Source organism: Budorcas taxicolor, chromosome 11, assembly GCF_023091745.1.
Source record: "Budorcas taxicolor isolate Tak-1 chromosome 11, Takin1.1, whole genome shotgun sequence".
Taxonomy (NCBI): Eukaryota; Metazoa; Chordata; class Mammalia; order Artiodactyla; family Bovidae; genus Budorcas; species Budorcas taxicolor.
This window is the reverse complement of record NC_068920.1, coordinates 29,031,687-29,046,266: the sequence shown is the minus strand read 5'-3', so window position 1 is coordinate 29,046,266 and position 14,580 is coordinate 29,031,687. Positions and strand designations below refer to the sequence as shown.

Sequence of the window (14,580 nt, the reverse complement as noted above, 5' to 3'; positions counted from 1 at the left end):
ACTAAGATGACCATTATATCTACTACTGTTGGCTAGAATCCCTTAGAAGAAAGGGAGTAGCGATCATAGTAAACAAAAGAGTCTGAAATGCAGTACTTGGTTGCAATCTCAAAAATGACAGAATGATCCCTGTTCATTTCCAAGGCAAACCATTCAATATCACAGTAATCCAAGTCTTTGCCCCGACCAGTAACGCTGAAGAAGCTGAACAGTTCTATGAACACCTACGAGACCTTCTAGAACTAACACCCAAAAAAGATGTCGTTTTCATTATAGGGGACTGCAATGCAAAAGTAAGAAGTCAAGAAACACCTGGAGTAACATGTAAATTTGGTCTTGGAGTACAGAACAAAGCAGGGCAAAGGCTAATAGCGTTCTGCCAAGAGAACGCACTGGTCATAGCAAACAGCCTCTTTCAACAACACAAGATAAGACTTTACACATGGACATCACCAGATGGTTGACACTGAAATCACAATGATTATACCCTTTGCAGCCAAAGATGGAGAAGCTCTATACAGTCAGCAAAAACAAGACGGGGAGTTGACTGTGGCTCGGATCATGAACGCCTTATTGGCAAAATCAGACTGAAACTGAAGAAAGTGGAGAAAACCACTAGACCATTTAGGTATGACCTAAATAAAATTCCTTGTGACTATACAGAGGAAGTGAGAAATCGATTTAAGTGACTAGATCTCATAGACAAGATTGCCTGATGAACTATGGATGGAGGTATGTGACATTGTACAGGAGACAGGAATCAAGACTATACGCAAGAAAAAGAAATTTTAAAAAGCAAAATGGCTGTCTGAGGAGGCCTTAAGAATAGTTATGAAAAGAAGGGAAGTGAAAAGGAAAGGAGCAAAGGAAAGATATACCCATTTGAACGCAGAGTTCGAAAGAATAGCAAGAAGAGATAAGAAAGCTTTCCTCAGCAATCAATGCAAAGAAATAGAAGAAAACAACAGAATGGGAAAGACTAGAGATCTCTTCAAGAAAATTAGACATACCAAGGGAACATTTCATGCAAAGATGGGTACAATAAAGGACAGAAATGGTAGGGACCTAACAGAAGCAGAAGATATTAAGAAGAGTTGGCAAGAATACACAGAAGAAATGTACAAAAAAGATCTTCACGGCCCAGATAATCACGATGGTGTGATCACTCACCTAGAGCCAGACATCCTGGAATGTGAAGTCAAGTGGGCCTTAGGAAGCATCATTACAAACAAACTAGTGGAGGTGATGGAATTCCAGTTGAGCTATTTCAAATCCTGAAAGATGATGCTGTGAAAGTGCTGCACTCAATGTGCCAGCAAATTTGGAAAACTCAGCAGTGGCCACAGGACTGGAAAAGGTCAGTTTTCATTCCAATTCCAAAGAAAGGCAATGCCAAAGAATGCTCAAACTATTGCACACTTGCACTTATCTCTTACGCTAGTAAAGTAATGCTTAAAATTCCCCAAGCCTGGCTTCAGCAATACGTGAACCGTGAACTTCCAGATGTTCAAGCTGGTTTTAGAAAAGGCAGAGGAACCAGAGATCAAATTGCCAACATCTGCTGGATCATTGAAAAAGCAAGAGAGTTCCAGAAAAGCATCTATTTCTGCGTTATTGACTATGCCAAAGCCTTTGACTGTGTGGATCACAATAAACTGGGGACAATTCTGAAAGAGATGGGAATACCAGACCACTTGACCTACCTCTTGAGAAATCTGTATGCAGGTCAGGAAGCAACAGTTAGAACTGGACATGGAACAATGGACTGGTTCCAGTTAGGAAATGGAGTACGTCAAGGCTGTATATTGTCACCCTGCTCATTTAACTTATATGCAGAGTACATCATGAGCAACACAGGGCTGGAGGAAGCACAAGGTGGAATCAAGATTGCCAGGAGAAATATCAATAACCTCAGATATGCAGATGACACCACCCTTATGGCAGAAAGTGAAGAAAAACTAAAGAGCCTCTTGATGAAAGTGAAAAAGGAGAGTGAAAAAGTTGGCTTAAAGCTCAACATTCAGAAAATAAAGATCATGGCATCTGGTCCCATCACTTCATAGGAAATAGATGTGGAAACAGTAGAAACAGTGTCAGACTTTATTTTTTTGGGCTCCATAATCACTGCAGATGGTGACTGCCGCCATGAAATTAAAACACGCTTACTCCTTGGAAGGAAAGTTATGACCAACCTAGATAGTATATTCAAAAGCAGAGACATTACTTTGCCAACTAAGGTCCGTCTAGTCAAGGCTATGGTTTTTCCTGTGGTCATGTATGGATGTGAGAGTTGGACTGTGAAGAAGGCTGAGCGCTGAAGAATTGATGCTTTTGAACTGTGGTGTTGGAGAAGACTCTTGAGAGTCCCTTGGACTGCAAGGAGATCCAACCAGTCCATTCTGAAGGAGATCAGCCCTGGGATTTCTTTGGAAGGAATGATGCTAAAGCTGAAACTCTAGTACTTTGGCCACCTCATGTGAAGAGTTGACTCATTGGAAAAGACTTTGATGCTGGGAGGGATTGGGGGCAGGAGGAGAAGGGGACGGCAGAGGATGAGATGGCTGGATGGCATCACGGACTCGATGGACGTGAGTCTGAGTCAACTCCGGGATATGGTGATGGACAGGGAGGCCTGGCGTGCTGCGATTCATGGGGTCGCAAAGAGTCGGACACGACTGAGTGACTGAACTGAACTGAACTGAACTCCTTGGAAGGAAAGTTATGACCAACCTAGACAGCATATTAAAAAGCAGAGACATTACTTTGCCAACAAAGGTCTGTCTAGTCAAGGCTATGGTTCTTCCAGTAGTCATGTATGGATGTGAGAGTTGAACTGTAAAGCAAGCTGAGCGCCGAAGAATTGATGCTTTTGAACTGTGGTGTTGGAGAAGACTCTTGAGAGTCCCTTGGACAGCAAGCAGATCCAACCAGTCCATCCTAAAGGAGATCGGTTCTGGGTGTTCACTGGAAGGACTGACGTTGAAGCTGAAACTCCAATTCTTTGGCCCCCTGATGTGAAGAGCTAACTCATTTGGAAAGACCCTGATGCTGGAAAAGATTGATGGCAGGAGGAGAAGGGGACAACAGCGGATGAGATGGTTGGATGGCATCACCAACTGGATGGACATGGGTTTGGGTAGACTCTGGGAGTTGGTGATGGACAGGGAGGCTTGGCATGCTGTGGTTCATGGGGTTGCAAAGAGTCAGACACAACTTAGCGACTGAACTGGACTGAACTGGAAGCAAGGAAAAAAGGAGTCCATGATGTCCAATATACAAGGCCACTGAAGGATTCTGTGAAAATGTACTTTGATCATCTATTTACTATTGATTGTAAGTACCAAATTAAGTAAATTTACTTAACTTGCAAAGCCCTTATTTAGTAGAAAGGCAAATCACTTTGGTCAGGTGAAACAGATATAACTCCAACGATTTCTAACCTCTTGGATTAATAAAATAATTTAAATAATCTTATCCTAACATTTCTTACATTGTCTATAAATATTCTAATTTCATAAATGTTCTTTGAACTTAATACAGCATTTTGCCTGTTGGTTCATTTATTGAAATGTGAATCTCTTTGACACAAATTCATTTTTATTTGTTGATCATGATTTTTTTTGGTTTTTAAAAAATGAAATGAGTATTATATGGTTGTGACTGGAGACTGTGAGATTAGAAATAAAGTCATCTTCATCTTTAGGCCTGGGATATTGCACACTGGTCTCTCAATGCCGTGGCAAATCATCATTGATAAGTAGCACACAGTAAGTTGGAAATTGCAGACAGGAAAGTAGATTCTGCATCAAGCATGGGTTCATTGTGGACCAAGGAAATGCTCTGGTTACTACAGAAAAACCTCTGAAATCTGTTAAGATATATCTAAATGTGAAATTAAGGTAAAAGAATGGACTGAATTTCCTTTCGTTGTCATATGAAAATATAGTCTAAAAAGTCTGCAGATGTGTTGTTTACTTTTTCTAAAGGAAGCTATTTCTGTTTAAATATGTATTACACCGAACCTACAATACACTGGCCACTTGATGAGAAGTGGTGAATCATTGGAAAAATCGCTGATGCTGGGAAAGTCTGAAGGCAAAAGGAAAAGGAGGTGGGAGATTTTTTTCCATTAAAAAGAAAGATTATCTCTATCTAGTAGAAAAGATAAAGGTTATAATATAATTCAGTAAACCTTTTTGATCTAAATTGATTTTTTCACTTTAATTCAACCTTCTTCCCTTCCCTGATTGTGATGGTGGTGGTGGTGGTAATGGAGGTTGTAAATATGTCCTCTATGCATCTTGATTTCGGATTAGCAAAGGAAAAATAAATAGGACTATTAAATGTATATTTCATACATACAGAGGAAGAGATGCAGTTCACTTGAGTTCAGTCGTTCAGTCATGTCCAACTCTTTGCAACCCCTTGAACTGTAGCATGGCAGTCCTCCCTGGCAATCAACAACGCCTGGAGTTTACCAAGGCTCATGTCCATTGAGTCAGTGATGCCATCCAACCATCTCCTCCTCTGTTGTACCCTTCTCCTCCCACCTTCAATTATTCCCAGCATCAAGGTCTTTTCAAATGAGTCAGTTCTATGCATTAGGTGGCCAAATATTGGAGTTTCAGCTTTAGCATCATTCCTTCCAGTGAATATTCAGGTCTGATTTCCTTTAGGATGGACTTGTTAGATCTTGTCGCAGTCCAAGGGACTCTCGAGAGTCTTCTCCAACACCACAGTTTAAAAGCATCAGTTCTTCAGCACTCAGCTTTCTTTATACTCCAACTCCTACATCCTTACATGACTACTGGAAAAACCATAGCCTTGACCAGACTGACCTTTATTGACAAAGCAATGTCTCTACTTTTTAATATGCTGTCAAGTTTGGTCATCATTTTTCTTCCAAGGAGCAAGCGTCTTTTAATTTCATGGCTGCAGTCACCACGTACAGTGATTTTGGAGCCCCTCAAAATAAAGTCTGTCACTGTCTCCATTGTTTCCCAATCTATTTGCCATGAAGTGATGGGACCAGATGCCATGATCTTGGTTTTCTGAATATTGAGTTCTAAGCCAACTTTTTCACGCTTCTCTTTCACTTTCATAAAGAGTCTCTTTAGTTCTTCACTTTCTGCCATTAGGTTGGAGTCATCTGCCTGTCTGAGGTTATTGATATTTCTCCGGGCAATCTTGATTCCAGTTTGTGCTTCATGCAGTCCAGCATTTCTCATGATGTACTCTGCATATAAGTTAAATAAGCAGCATGATAATATACAGTCTTGACATACTCTTTTCCCTATCTGGAACCAGTCCACTGTTCCATGTCCAGTTCTAACTGTTGCTTCCTGAAATGTATACAGATTTCTCAAGAGGCAGGTCAGATGGTCTGGTATTCCCAACTCTCAGAATTTTCCTCAGTTCATTGTGGTCCATACAGTCAATGGCTTTGGCATAGTCAATAAAGCAGCAGTAGATGTTTTTCTGGAACTCTTTTGGATGTTGGCAATTTGATCTCTGGTTCCTCTGCCTTTTCTAAATCCAGCTTCAACATCTGGAAATTCACAGTTCCTGTACTGTTGAAGCCTGGCTTGGAGAATTTTGACATTTCCTTTGGTAGCGTGTGAGATGAATGCAATTGAACATTCTTTGTCATTGCTTTTCTTTGAAATTGGAATGAAAACTGACCTTTTCCAGTCCTGTGGCCACTGCTGAGTTTTCCAAATTTGCTGGAATATTGAGTGCAGCACTTTCACAGAATCCTCTTTTCGGATTTGAAATAGCTCAACCAGAATTCTATCACCTCCAGTAGTTTTGTTCACAGTGATGCTTCCCAAGGCCCACTTGACTTTGCATTCCAGGATGTCTGGCTGTAGGTGAGTGATCACTCCATCGTGTTTATCTGGGTCATGAAGATCTTTTTTTGAATAGTTCTGTGTATTCTTGCCACCTCTTCTCAATATCTTCTGCTATTGTTATGTCCATACCATTTCTGTGCCCATCTTTGCATGAAATGTTCCCTTGGTATCTCTAATTTTCTTGAAGAGATCTCTAGTCTTTCACGTTGTTTTCCTCTATTTCTTTTCATTGATTGCTAAGGAAGGCTTTCTTATCTCTTCTTGCTATTCTTTGGAACTCTGCATTCAAATGGGTATATCTTTCCTTTGCTCCTTTGCCTTTTGCTTCTCTTCTATTCACAGCTATTTGTAAGGCCTCCTCAGACAATCATTTTGCCTTTTTGCACTTCTTTTCCTTGGAGAAGAGACCCAGGAAAAACTAACTTAAAGAGGTGGGTTAGAACTTCGGATTACATACTGTCTTCATCTAAGAATTGATTTGTAAAGAAATGACAGTGCAAAGAAAAGCAGTTTCAGGCTTCTAAGGGCAGCAAACTGTGAGAAGGTAAATATATGGGAGCAAACTAACCCAGGTTTGCTAGCAAATTTCTGTGAAGCCTCTCTACTCCGACATGTCTACAGACGTCTTCAGAATAGAATTTATATCTTGCTTTAAGGCAGAAAAAGGAGAAGACAATGGAAGCCCACTCCAGTACTCTTGCCTGGAAAATCACTTGGACGGAGGAGCCTGGTAGGCTGCAGTCCATGGAGTCGCTAACAGTTGGACACGGCTGAGAGACTTCACTTTCACTCTTCAGTTTCATGCATTGGAGAAGGAAATGGCAACCCACTCCAGTGTTCTTGCCTGGAGAATCCCAGCGACGGCGGGGGGCGGGGGGGGGGGGGTGGGGTGGGGGGCGGAGCCTGGTGGACTGCATTCTATGGGGTTGCAGAGTGGGAAACTACTGAAGCGACTTGGCAGCAGCAAGGCAGAAAAAGAGGAGTAGAGAGGGCTTTTTCTTGCCATTATTGCTTATTAACTGCCTGCTGCTGCAGCTGCTAAGTCGCTTCAGTCGTGTCCGACTCTTGTGCGATCCCATAGACGACAGCCCATCAGGCTCCTCACTCTCTGAGATTCTCTAGGCAAGAACACTAGAGTGGGTTGCCATTTCCTTCTTCAATGCATGAAAGTGAAGTCGCTCAGTCCTGTCCGACACTTAGCGACCCCATGGACTGCAGCCCCCCAGGCTCCTCCGTTCATGGGATTTTCCAGGCAAGAATACTGGAGTTGGGTGCCATCGCCTTCTCCGGTTAACTGCCTAGGGAGGTAAAATAAGGGAAAGCATTACAACAGTTCTTATCAACATAGTAGGTGGCTCTGAAAGAGCCTTTTTCAGTACAGAGAAAGCAGCAGCTTTGGATTATGCCCTCTCTCCGCGGATGCGGCGTGCAAGCTGGATGTCCTTGGGCATGATGGTGACGCGCTTGGCGTGGATGGCGCACAGGTTGGTGTCCTCGAAGAGCCCCACCAGGTAGGCCTCGCACGCCTCCTGCAGCGCCATCACCGCCGAGCTCTGGAAGCGCAGGTCGGTCTTGAAGTCCTGCGCGATCTCGCGCACCAGCCGCTGGAACGGCAGCTTGCGGATCAGCAGCTCCGTGGACTTCTGGTAGCGGCGGATCTCGCGCAGAGCTACCGTACCGGGCCGGTAGCGGTGCGGCTTCTTTACGCCGCCGGTGGCCGGCGCGCTCTTGCGGGCCGCCTTGGTGGCCAGCTGCTTGCGCGGCGCCTTACCGCCGGTGGACTTGCGAGCGGTCTGCTTAGTGCGAGCCATGAGGCTAACAGAAAACTGGCAGGAGAGTGTTATGCTGCTGGTGCTGCTTCTGACCTTATTTATAGGAGCAGATCAGTTTGATTCCTAGGTCCTGCGCTGTGATCTAATTGGTTCTCACTTTGCCTTTCGGAGAAATATGATGGGATTTCCTTTAAAAATTAAAAGTATAATCGAACTTTTATCCTGAATCTATATAGTCCAGTATAATGAGTCCATAACAGTAATATAAGTGAAGTTTCATTCAGTACTGATTTTAATGTAGTTCATTCATTGCATTTTATGAACAGAGAAATAATCAATGGACTAAACAATTCTAATCTCGTCATCCGGAAAATTTAAAAATCCCGCCCTGACATGTCATTGGCCAGCTACTCCTCCTTTGTTCTCTTGTTTATTTATATTATACTTTTTGACAGAAAATTCACTTGACCATGCATATTTATGTAAAGACATATATATCGTGTACAATACACGCAAAACCTCTCAATGAGGCATTACGGTCTTGTTATCTACCTACATATACGTCATTGATAGCCTACAAGCGCAAATTTATGTTCTGATACGGAATTTTCTCAACATGGATTCTTTTGAATTTACAAATTATATACCTGTTTTTTTATAGGCGAGGGTAGAAACCTACTAACAAATTTTTCTAAGACTCTATGGCGCGTTAAGTGACCAATGAGTAACAATTTAGCACCTTTTTAGCAAATATGGGAGATGGTCTTCCCTTTTTAAAGACAACAGTTAACAGTGTAACATTAATAAAACTTAGCTAAGATAATCCATTCGTTTTCATTGAACACGCTTCCTAGTTAGTTAAGTATTCCAGCACTTTCTAGAAAAAGTGAGTGGCTCTGAAAAGAGCCTTTGATTTTCAGAACTGGGAATGTAATACTGCTAAACGTTTCACTTGCCCTTGGCCTTGTGATGGCTCTCAGTCTTCTTGGGCAGCAGCACCGCCTGGATGTTGGGCAGGACACCCCCCTGAGCGATGGTTACACGACCCAGCAGCTTGTTGAGCTCCTCGTCGTTGCGGATGGCTAGCTGTAGGTGACGCGGGATAATACGGGTTTTCTTGTTGTCCCGGGCCGCGTTGCCCGCCAGCTCCAGAATCTCGGCGGTCAGGTACTCCAGCACCGCCGCCAAGTACACCGGGGCCCCGGCACCGACCCGCTCGGAGTAGTTACCCTTGCGAAGCAGCCGGTGAACTCGGCCCACAGGGAACTGAAGTCCGGCCCGCGAAGAGCGGGTCTTCGCCTTGGCACGGGCTTTCCCTCCTTGCTTTCCGCGCCCAGACATGGTAAACGTTGAGCAAGAGGAACAGCCACAGGAAAAGCAGAAAAAAAGTGCTCTAAAAGCAGCAACAAGATGGCAGTTATAGTGCTGGGTGGAATTGCCGCATGCGAGATAGGATTGGTTAAAATCTTCTGTTTTTTGCGTAACCAGTAAGAAAAGAGATCTGGTGGAGGTAAATTTACATAATCTCGTCACGAATGCATTGTCAAATCAGATATGAATATTCGTAAGCACCTTATTTGCATAGACCGCCTATAAAAGACGAGATTCTACTTGCCACCAGGCATTTCAAAATCTTTCTGTGTTGTTGGGTGTTGTGACTATAAGCATGCCTGAACCGGCTAAGTCCGCTCCTGCTCCTAAAAAAGGGTCTAAAAAGGCTGTGACTAAGGCTCAGAAGAAGGACGGCAAGAAGCGCAAGCGCAGCCGCAAAGAAAGTTATTCCGTGTACGTGTACAAGGTGCTGAAGCAAGTGCATCCGGACACCGGCATCTCATCCAAGGCTATGGGCATTATGAACTCCTTCGTCAACGACATTTTCGAGCGCATCGCTGGTGAGGCATCGCGCCTGGCTCATTACAACAAGCGCTCGACCATTACATCCAGAGAGATCCAGACCGCCGTGCGCCTGCTGCTGCCCGGGGAGCTGGCCAAGCATGCGGTGTCTGAGGGCACCAAGGCTGTCACCAAGTATACCAGCTCAAAATAAATATAATATGCCTAGCCGCTGTTAAACCAAAGGCTCTTTTCAGAGCCACTTATATTTTCATTTAAGGAGTTGTGTGCTCTTTCTATATGGCTGGGCATTAAAGTGCAGTTATATTTGCTGCCTGAGATAAAGTGAGAAGCTTTTATTTTGAGAAGAAGGTTCTTAATCTAACATTTCCCCAAACTTCTGCTCTGTATTAAAACGTCCAGGTCTCTCTTTTTTTTTTTTTTTGGTCTCATTTTCATACGGAAACCAAAGGCGGCTGGCTAATTGTAGTTTCCAGCTACCCCCAACCTCTTTTTTCAGGCCAGATTCTATGTTCCCACATCAGCCTGACCCATGGAGTTAAGACAGGCCTCTGCTCCAGAGTTAAAGATGCTCTCCCCCGACATCCCCCCCGCCCCGCGCCTACGTATGGCAGGACCCCTTGATTACCTTTGTTAAAACTACCAATAGTTTTCTAGTTTCCTGATGGGACACTGAAGTGGTGCCAGTCTTCCCTTGATTTTCCTTGTTTCACTTAGTTTAAAAGTATTAGGCACTTTGATAATAATTACATTTTCCTTAATCTAGATGTCGGGAGAGTTCATAAAAAATGAACAAATTCACCTAGAGATGTAGCCTAATGCTGGGAGAGGAGGTTATTCTTGTAAAAAGACTTCTTGATGTGTTAAGAGATCTGTAGATGTGCAATGTTTTTCAATTCTATCTGGACATCTGTGAAAGAACATTGCCTCAGAAGAACATTGGAATTTGAATTTTGTGAGGTAAATAATCTTTGGTTCTCACAGCCTCAGTTTCTTACTGTAAAAATGAGAATATTATGGGAGTTCCCTGGGTTGTCCAAAGGTTAGGACTCGGCCTTTTCACTGCCTTGGCCTGTTCAATCCCTGGGAGGGAAACTAAGATCCTGCCAGCCCTGTGGAGAAGCGCCCCGGCAACCCCCCCCCCACGCCCCCCCCCCCCCAAAATTTATTGTAGCCAACTCCATTGACAACACTTTTGTGTGAAAAAAAATGCAATAATTATAATAAACACAAACATTAGATAGATACACAACTCATGAAGTTATTTATGGACATTAAGAAGTCAATTTTTTCCATCATTCCTACACTTTACATATAAAAAAGACAAGTTTTTGAAGTAGTATTATACTCAGAAGTAATAATACTATAATGAGTGAGGAAAGTTCTGCTCCATGAAATTAGATATTCCTTTGTTCAGTAGGACCCTATGGGGCCTTCTGTGGAAAATTCTTCAAGAGATGGGAATACCAGACCACCTTACCTGCCTCCTGAGAAATCTTATGCAGGTGAAGAATTAACAGTTAGTTTGGACGTGGAACAACAGACTGATTCCAAATTGGAAAAGGAGTACAAGGCATCTGGTCCCATCACATCATGGCAAATAGATGGCGAAACAATGGAAAGAGCGACAGGCTTTCTTTTCTTTTCTTGGGCTCCAAAATCACTGCAGATGATGACTGCAGCCATGAAATTAAAAGACACTTGCTCCTTGTAGGAAAAGCTGTGACCAACCTAGACAGCATATTAAAAAGCAGAGACGTTACTTTGCCAACAAAGGTCCATCTAGTCAAAGCTATGGTTTTTCCAGTAGTCATGTATGGATGTGAGAGTTGGAGTATAAAGCAAGCTGAGTGCTGAAGAATTGATGCTTTTGAACTGTGGTGTTGGAGGATACACTTGGGATTCCCTTGGACTGCAAGATCAAACCAGTCAATCCTAAGGAAAATCAGTCCTGGATATTCATTGATTAGAAGGATTGATGCTGAAGCTGAAGGTCCAATACTTTGGCCACCTGATGTGAAAAGCTGACTCATTGGAAAAGACCCTAATGCTGGATAATATTAAAGGAAGGAGTATAAGGGGACGACAGAGAATGAGATGGTTTGCTGACATCACAGACTCTATGGACATGAGTTTAAGCAAACCCAGGGATTTGGTGATGGACAGGAAGCCTGGTGTGCTGCAGTCCATGGTGTCACAAATAGTCGAACATAACTGAGCAACTGAGCTGAACTGATGGGGCCTTCCCCCATAACCCTTGTTTTAGATCCTCTCTGAGGTATCTTCCCTGATAGCTCAGTTGGTAAAGAATCTGCCTGGAATGCAGGAGACTCTAGTTTGATTCCTGGGTTGGCAAGATCTGCTGGAGTGGGATAGGCTACTCACTCCAGTATTCTGGCCTGGAGAGTTCCATGGACATGTATATTCCATAGGGTCACAAAGACTTGGATACGACTGAGAGACTTTCACTGAGGTAGCAACATTTGATGCAAGCTTTCTGACTTCTTTTGCAGAAGTGAAAACCCTTCCACTGAATGGAAGATGTTAACTACTTCATGACCATGACCACCTAGCTATATGCCTCCTGGAGCCTAAAGTGAAGTGAAGAGGCTCAGTAACGTCTGAGTCTTTGCAACCCCGTGGACTGTAGCCCAACAGGCTCCTCCATCCATGGGATTCTTCAGGCAAGAATACTGGAGTGGGTTGCCATTTCCTTCTCCAGGGCATCTTCCTGAACCAGGGATCAAACCTGGGTCTCCTGCATTGTAGGCAGACCCTTTACCCTCTGAGCCACCAGAGAAGCCTGGAACTGAAGATCTGATCAATGTAACACTTGTAACACCACCCTGTTACTCTGTATAAGTCAGTGCCAGAATTTTGTATAGTCTAATCAAGTACCCTGGGAAACAACTTCCCTCAGCCACCTTTGAAAAACCCAGAAGCTTGAGGCTTTTTAGGGCCTGAACCACTTTTCATTGCAAGGCTTTAGAATAAGCCTTTCTCTATTCCCAATGCCAACGTTTCAGTTTGGCCTCACTGTGCGTTGGGCACAGGAGACTGAATTAACATTTCTGCTGTTAAAACCTAGACACGCTATCTACAAAAGGAAATGTAAACTGTTTCTGTTAAAGCAATATCAAAATTATGTGAGTCTGCAGCATTTAGGAAGCATTTACTAGTATCTATAGTCATTTTCATATTTACCCTTCTAAATTTTGGTTATGTAGTTATAATCTTATAGAACATCATTGAATAAATACATTAATCAATAATTCTTAAACATGTGTAGATGCATTAATTTTTGGTTGGTGGTCTGACAAATTATCACAATTATAGTGGCTTAAAACAATACATTTATAATTTTATGGTTCTTTAGATCAACATTGAGAAATGAATCTCACTGAGGTAAAATCAAGCTGTCAGAGGGCTGTGGCCTTTAAGAGTGAATCTGTTTCCATGCCTTTTGCGACACCTGGAGTTTTCTTTGTTCCTTTGCTCATGACACCTTTCCTAGATTTCAAAGTAAGCAATATCTGGCCAAATCATTTTCATGATGTCTTCTCTCTGGATGTGCACTCTGATTCCCTCTTCCATTGATTAAGGCCCTTGTATTATATTAGGTTCACTTGGGTTCTCTAGGATAACCTATTTATTTATTTGGCCTCACCACCCAGCATGTGGGATCTTAGTTTACCAACCAACTACGAATCAAACCCCTGCCCCCTGCAGTGGAAGCATGCAGCCCTAACCACTGGACCGCCAGGGTATTCCCTAGGGTAGCCCTATTTAAAGTCAAAGGACTAGTAACCTACATGGCATCTGCAACCTTAATTCCCATTTGTTATGTGTCCCAACATATTCATAGACTACAGAGATTAAAAGGTAGACAAAATTGCGGAGGCATCATTGTATCTAGCACAGTAAATAAGAGTATTTTTAAAATTTGACAGAATGCTATATATTTTGCTTTTGGTGGGAGGAGGAACAGATGGACACACTATGTATGTAATTTCTGGGAGTTTGTATACTCCACTAAAGCTCATGGAGTAGGCCTGCTTTAGATATTTACCGCTGGGACTGCAGAAAGCAAAAACTGGCTATTTACAATAATATGAAGTCTTAAGCACAGCTATATTGTTTAGTTTTCATTCTTTCAGTATATATTATATATTTATATTTATTATTTAATATATTATGTAATATATATAGTTGCTTTTCTTCTTTATGTATATTGTGTTATTTGAATATTTGCATACATTTTTGTGTATGTTGTGTTGTAAACTTAAGTGTTGTGCTTTGGGTGGGAAGCCTGCGATTCATGAGAAAGTAATTTACACAATGTTATCAGGCTTTTATGGCTTTTTTCCTACCAGGGTTGAAATCCTAAAGTATTTTAAAATACACTCCTAGCATTTGTTCAATATGGGATGTCATTTATAGCGGTTTATAACCTTAAGCATGTTTGTAAATGGGGCTTCTCTGGTGGCTCAGCAGTAAAAAATCTGCCTGCAAGGCAGGAGACTTGGGACAGAAGGGTTGGGTCTCTGGTCTTGGAAGAACCCCTGAGGGAGAGCATGGTAACCCACTCCAGTAGTCTTGGCTGTAGAATCCCATGCACAGAAGAGCCTGGTGGGCTAAAGTCCAGAAGTCGAAAAGAATTAGACATGACTGGTGACTAAGCACACACACTCCCAGGTTTGTAATTATGAAAAAGGGTAAGTTATAACGACTGTTATATGTGTGTTCACATGACAGGAGAGTGTTGGTAACTGGAATGACGTATGAATTGTGTTTCCATTAATTTTTTTGCTGACAGAGATGAAAAAAATCATATGAAATCCACCTTGGGAGAAAGTAACATAGTTTAAGGGAGAGGATGCACCAAAATACCTTCTGGGCATTTCTTTCCTGAACTGCCAGTGTTATGAAACCCAATATGGTAGTTTGGCAATGGTCTAACTTTTCATTAGAGAAACCTTGGACAAATTCTCTTTACAACTGAATTCTGGAAACCGTGATACTCACTTTTCAACCAGTATGTTCATTAATTGTCTTGGTGCCATTAATATTTTGAAAAGTTATATTGCTTTAAGCAAATAAAT

The 14,580-nt window shown here is 42.4% G+C and overlaps 4 protein-coding genes across 5 annotated transcripts in view; 1 reads left to right on the top strand and 3 right to left on the bottom strand.

Annotated features, from left to right (window-relative positions):
- The window catches only part of LOC128055185 (histone H1.4-like), a 63,843-nt gene that overhangs the window by 41,406 nt on the left and 7,857 nt on the right, over positions 1 to 14,580 (bottom strand). The gene's annotated exons all lie outside the window — the stretch shown is intronic.
- On the bottom strand, positions 7,253 to 7,663 carry LOC128055189 (histone H3.1). Its single transcript, XM_052647601.1, has one exon. It carries the CDS (start codon positions 7,661 to 7,663, stop codon positions 7,253 to 7,255), a length of 411 nt encoding a protein of 136 aa, XP_052503561.1.
- Positions 8,573 to 8,965, bottom strand: LOC128055196 (histone H2A type 1-B). Its single transcript, XM_052647607.1, has one exon. The coding sequence runs from the start codon at positions 8,963 to 8,965 to the stop codon at positions 8,573 to 8,575; it is 393 nt and encodes a 130-aa protein (XP_052503567.1).
- LOC128055215 (histone H2B type 1-C/E/F/G/I) lies at positions 9,282 to 9,671 on the top strand. The gene has a single exon (XM_052647629.1). The coding sequence runs from the start codon at positions 9,291 to 9,293 to the stop codon at positions 9,669 to 9,671; it is 381 nt and encodes a 126-aa protein (XP_052503589.1). The 5' UTR covers positions 9,282 to 9,290.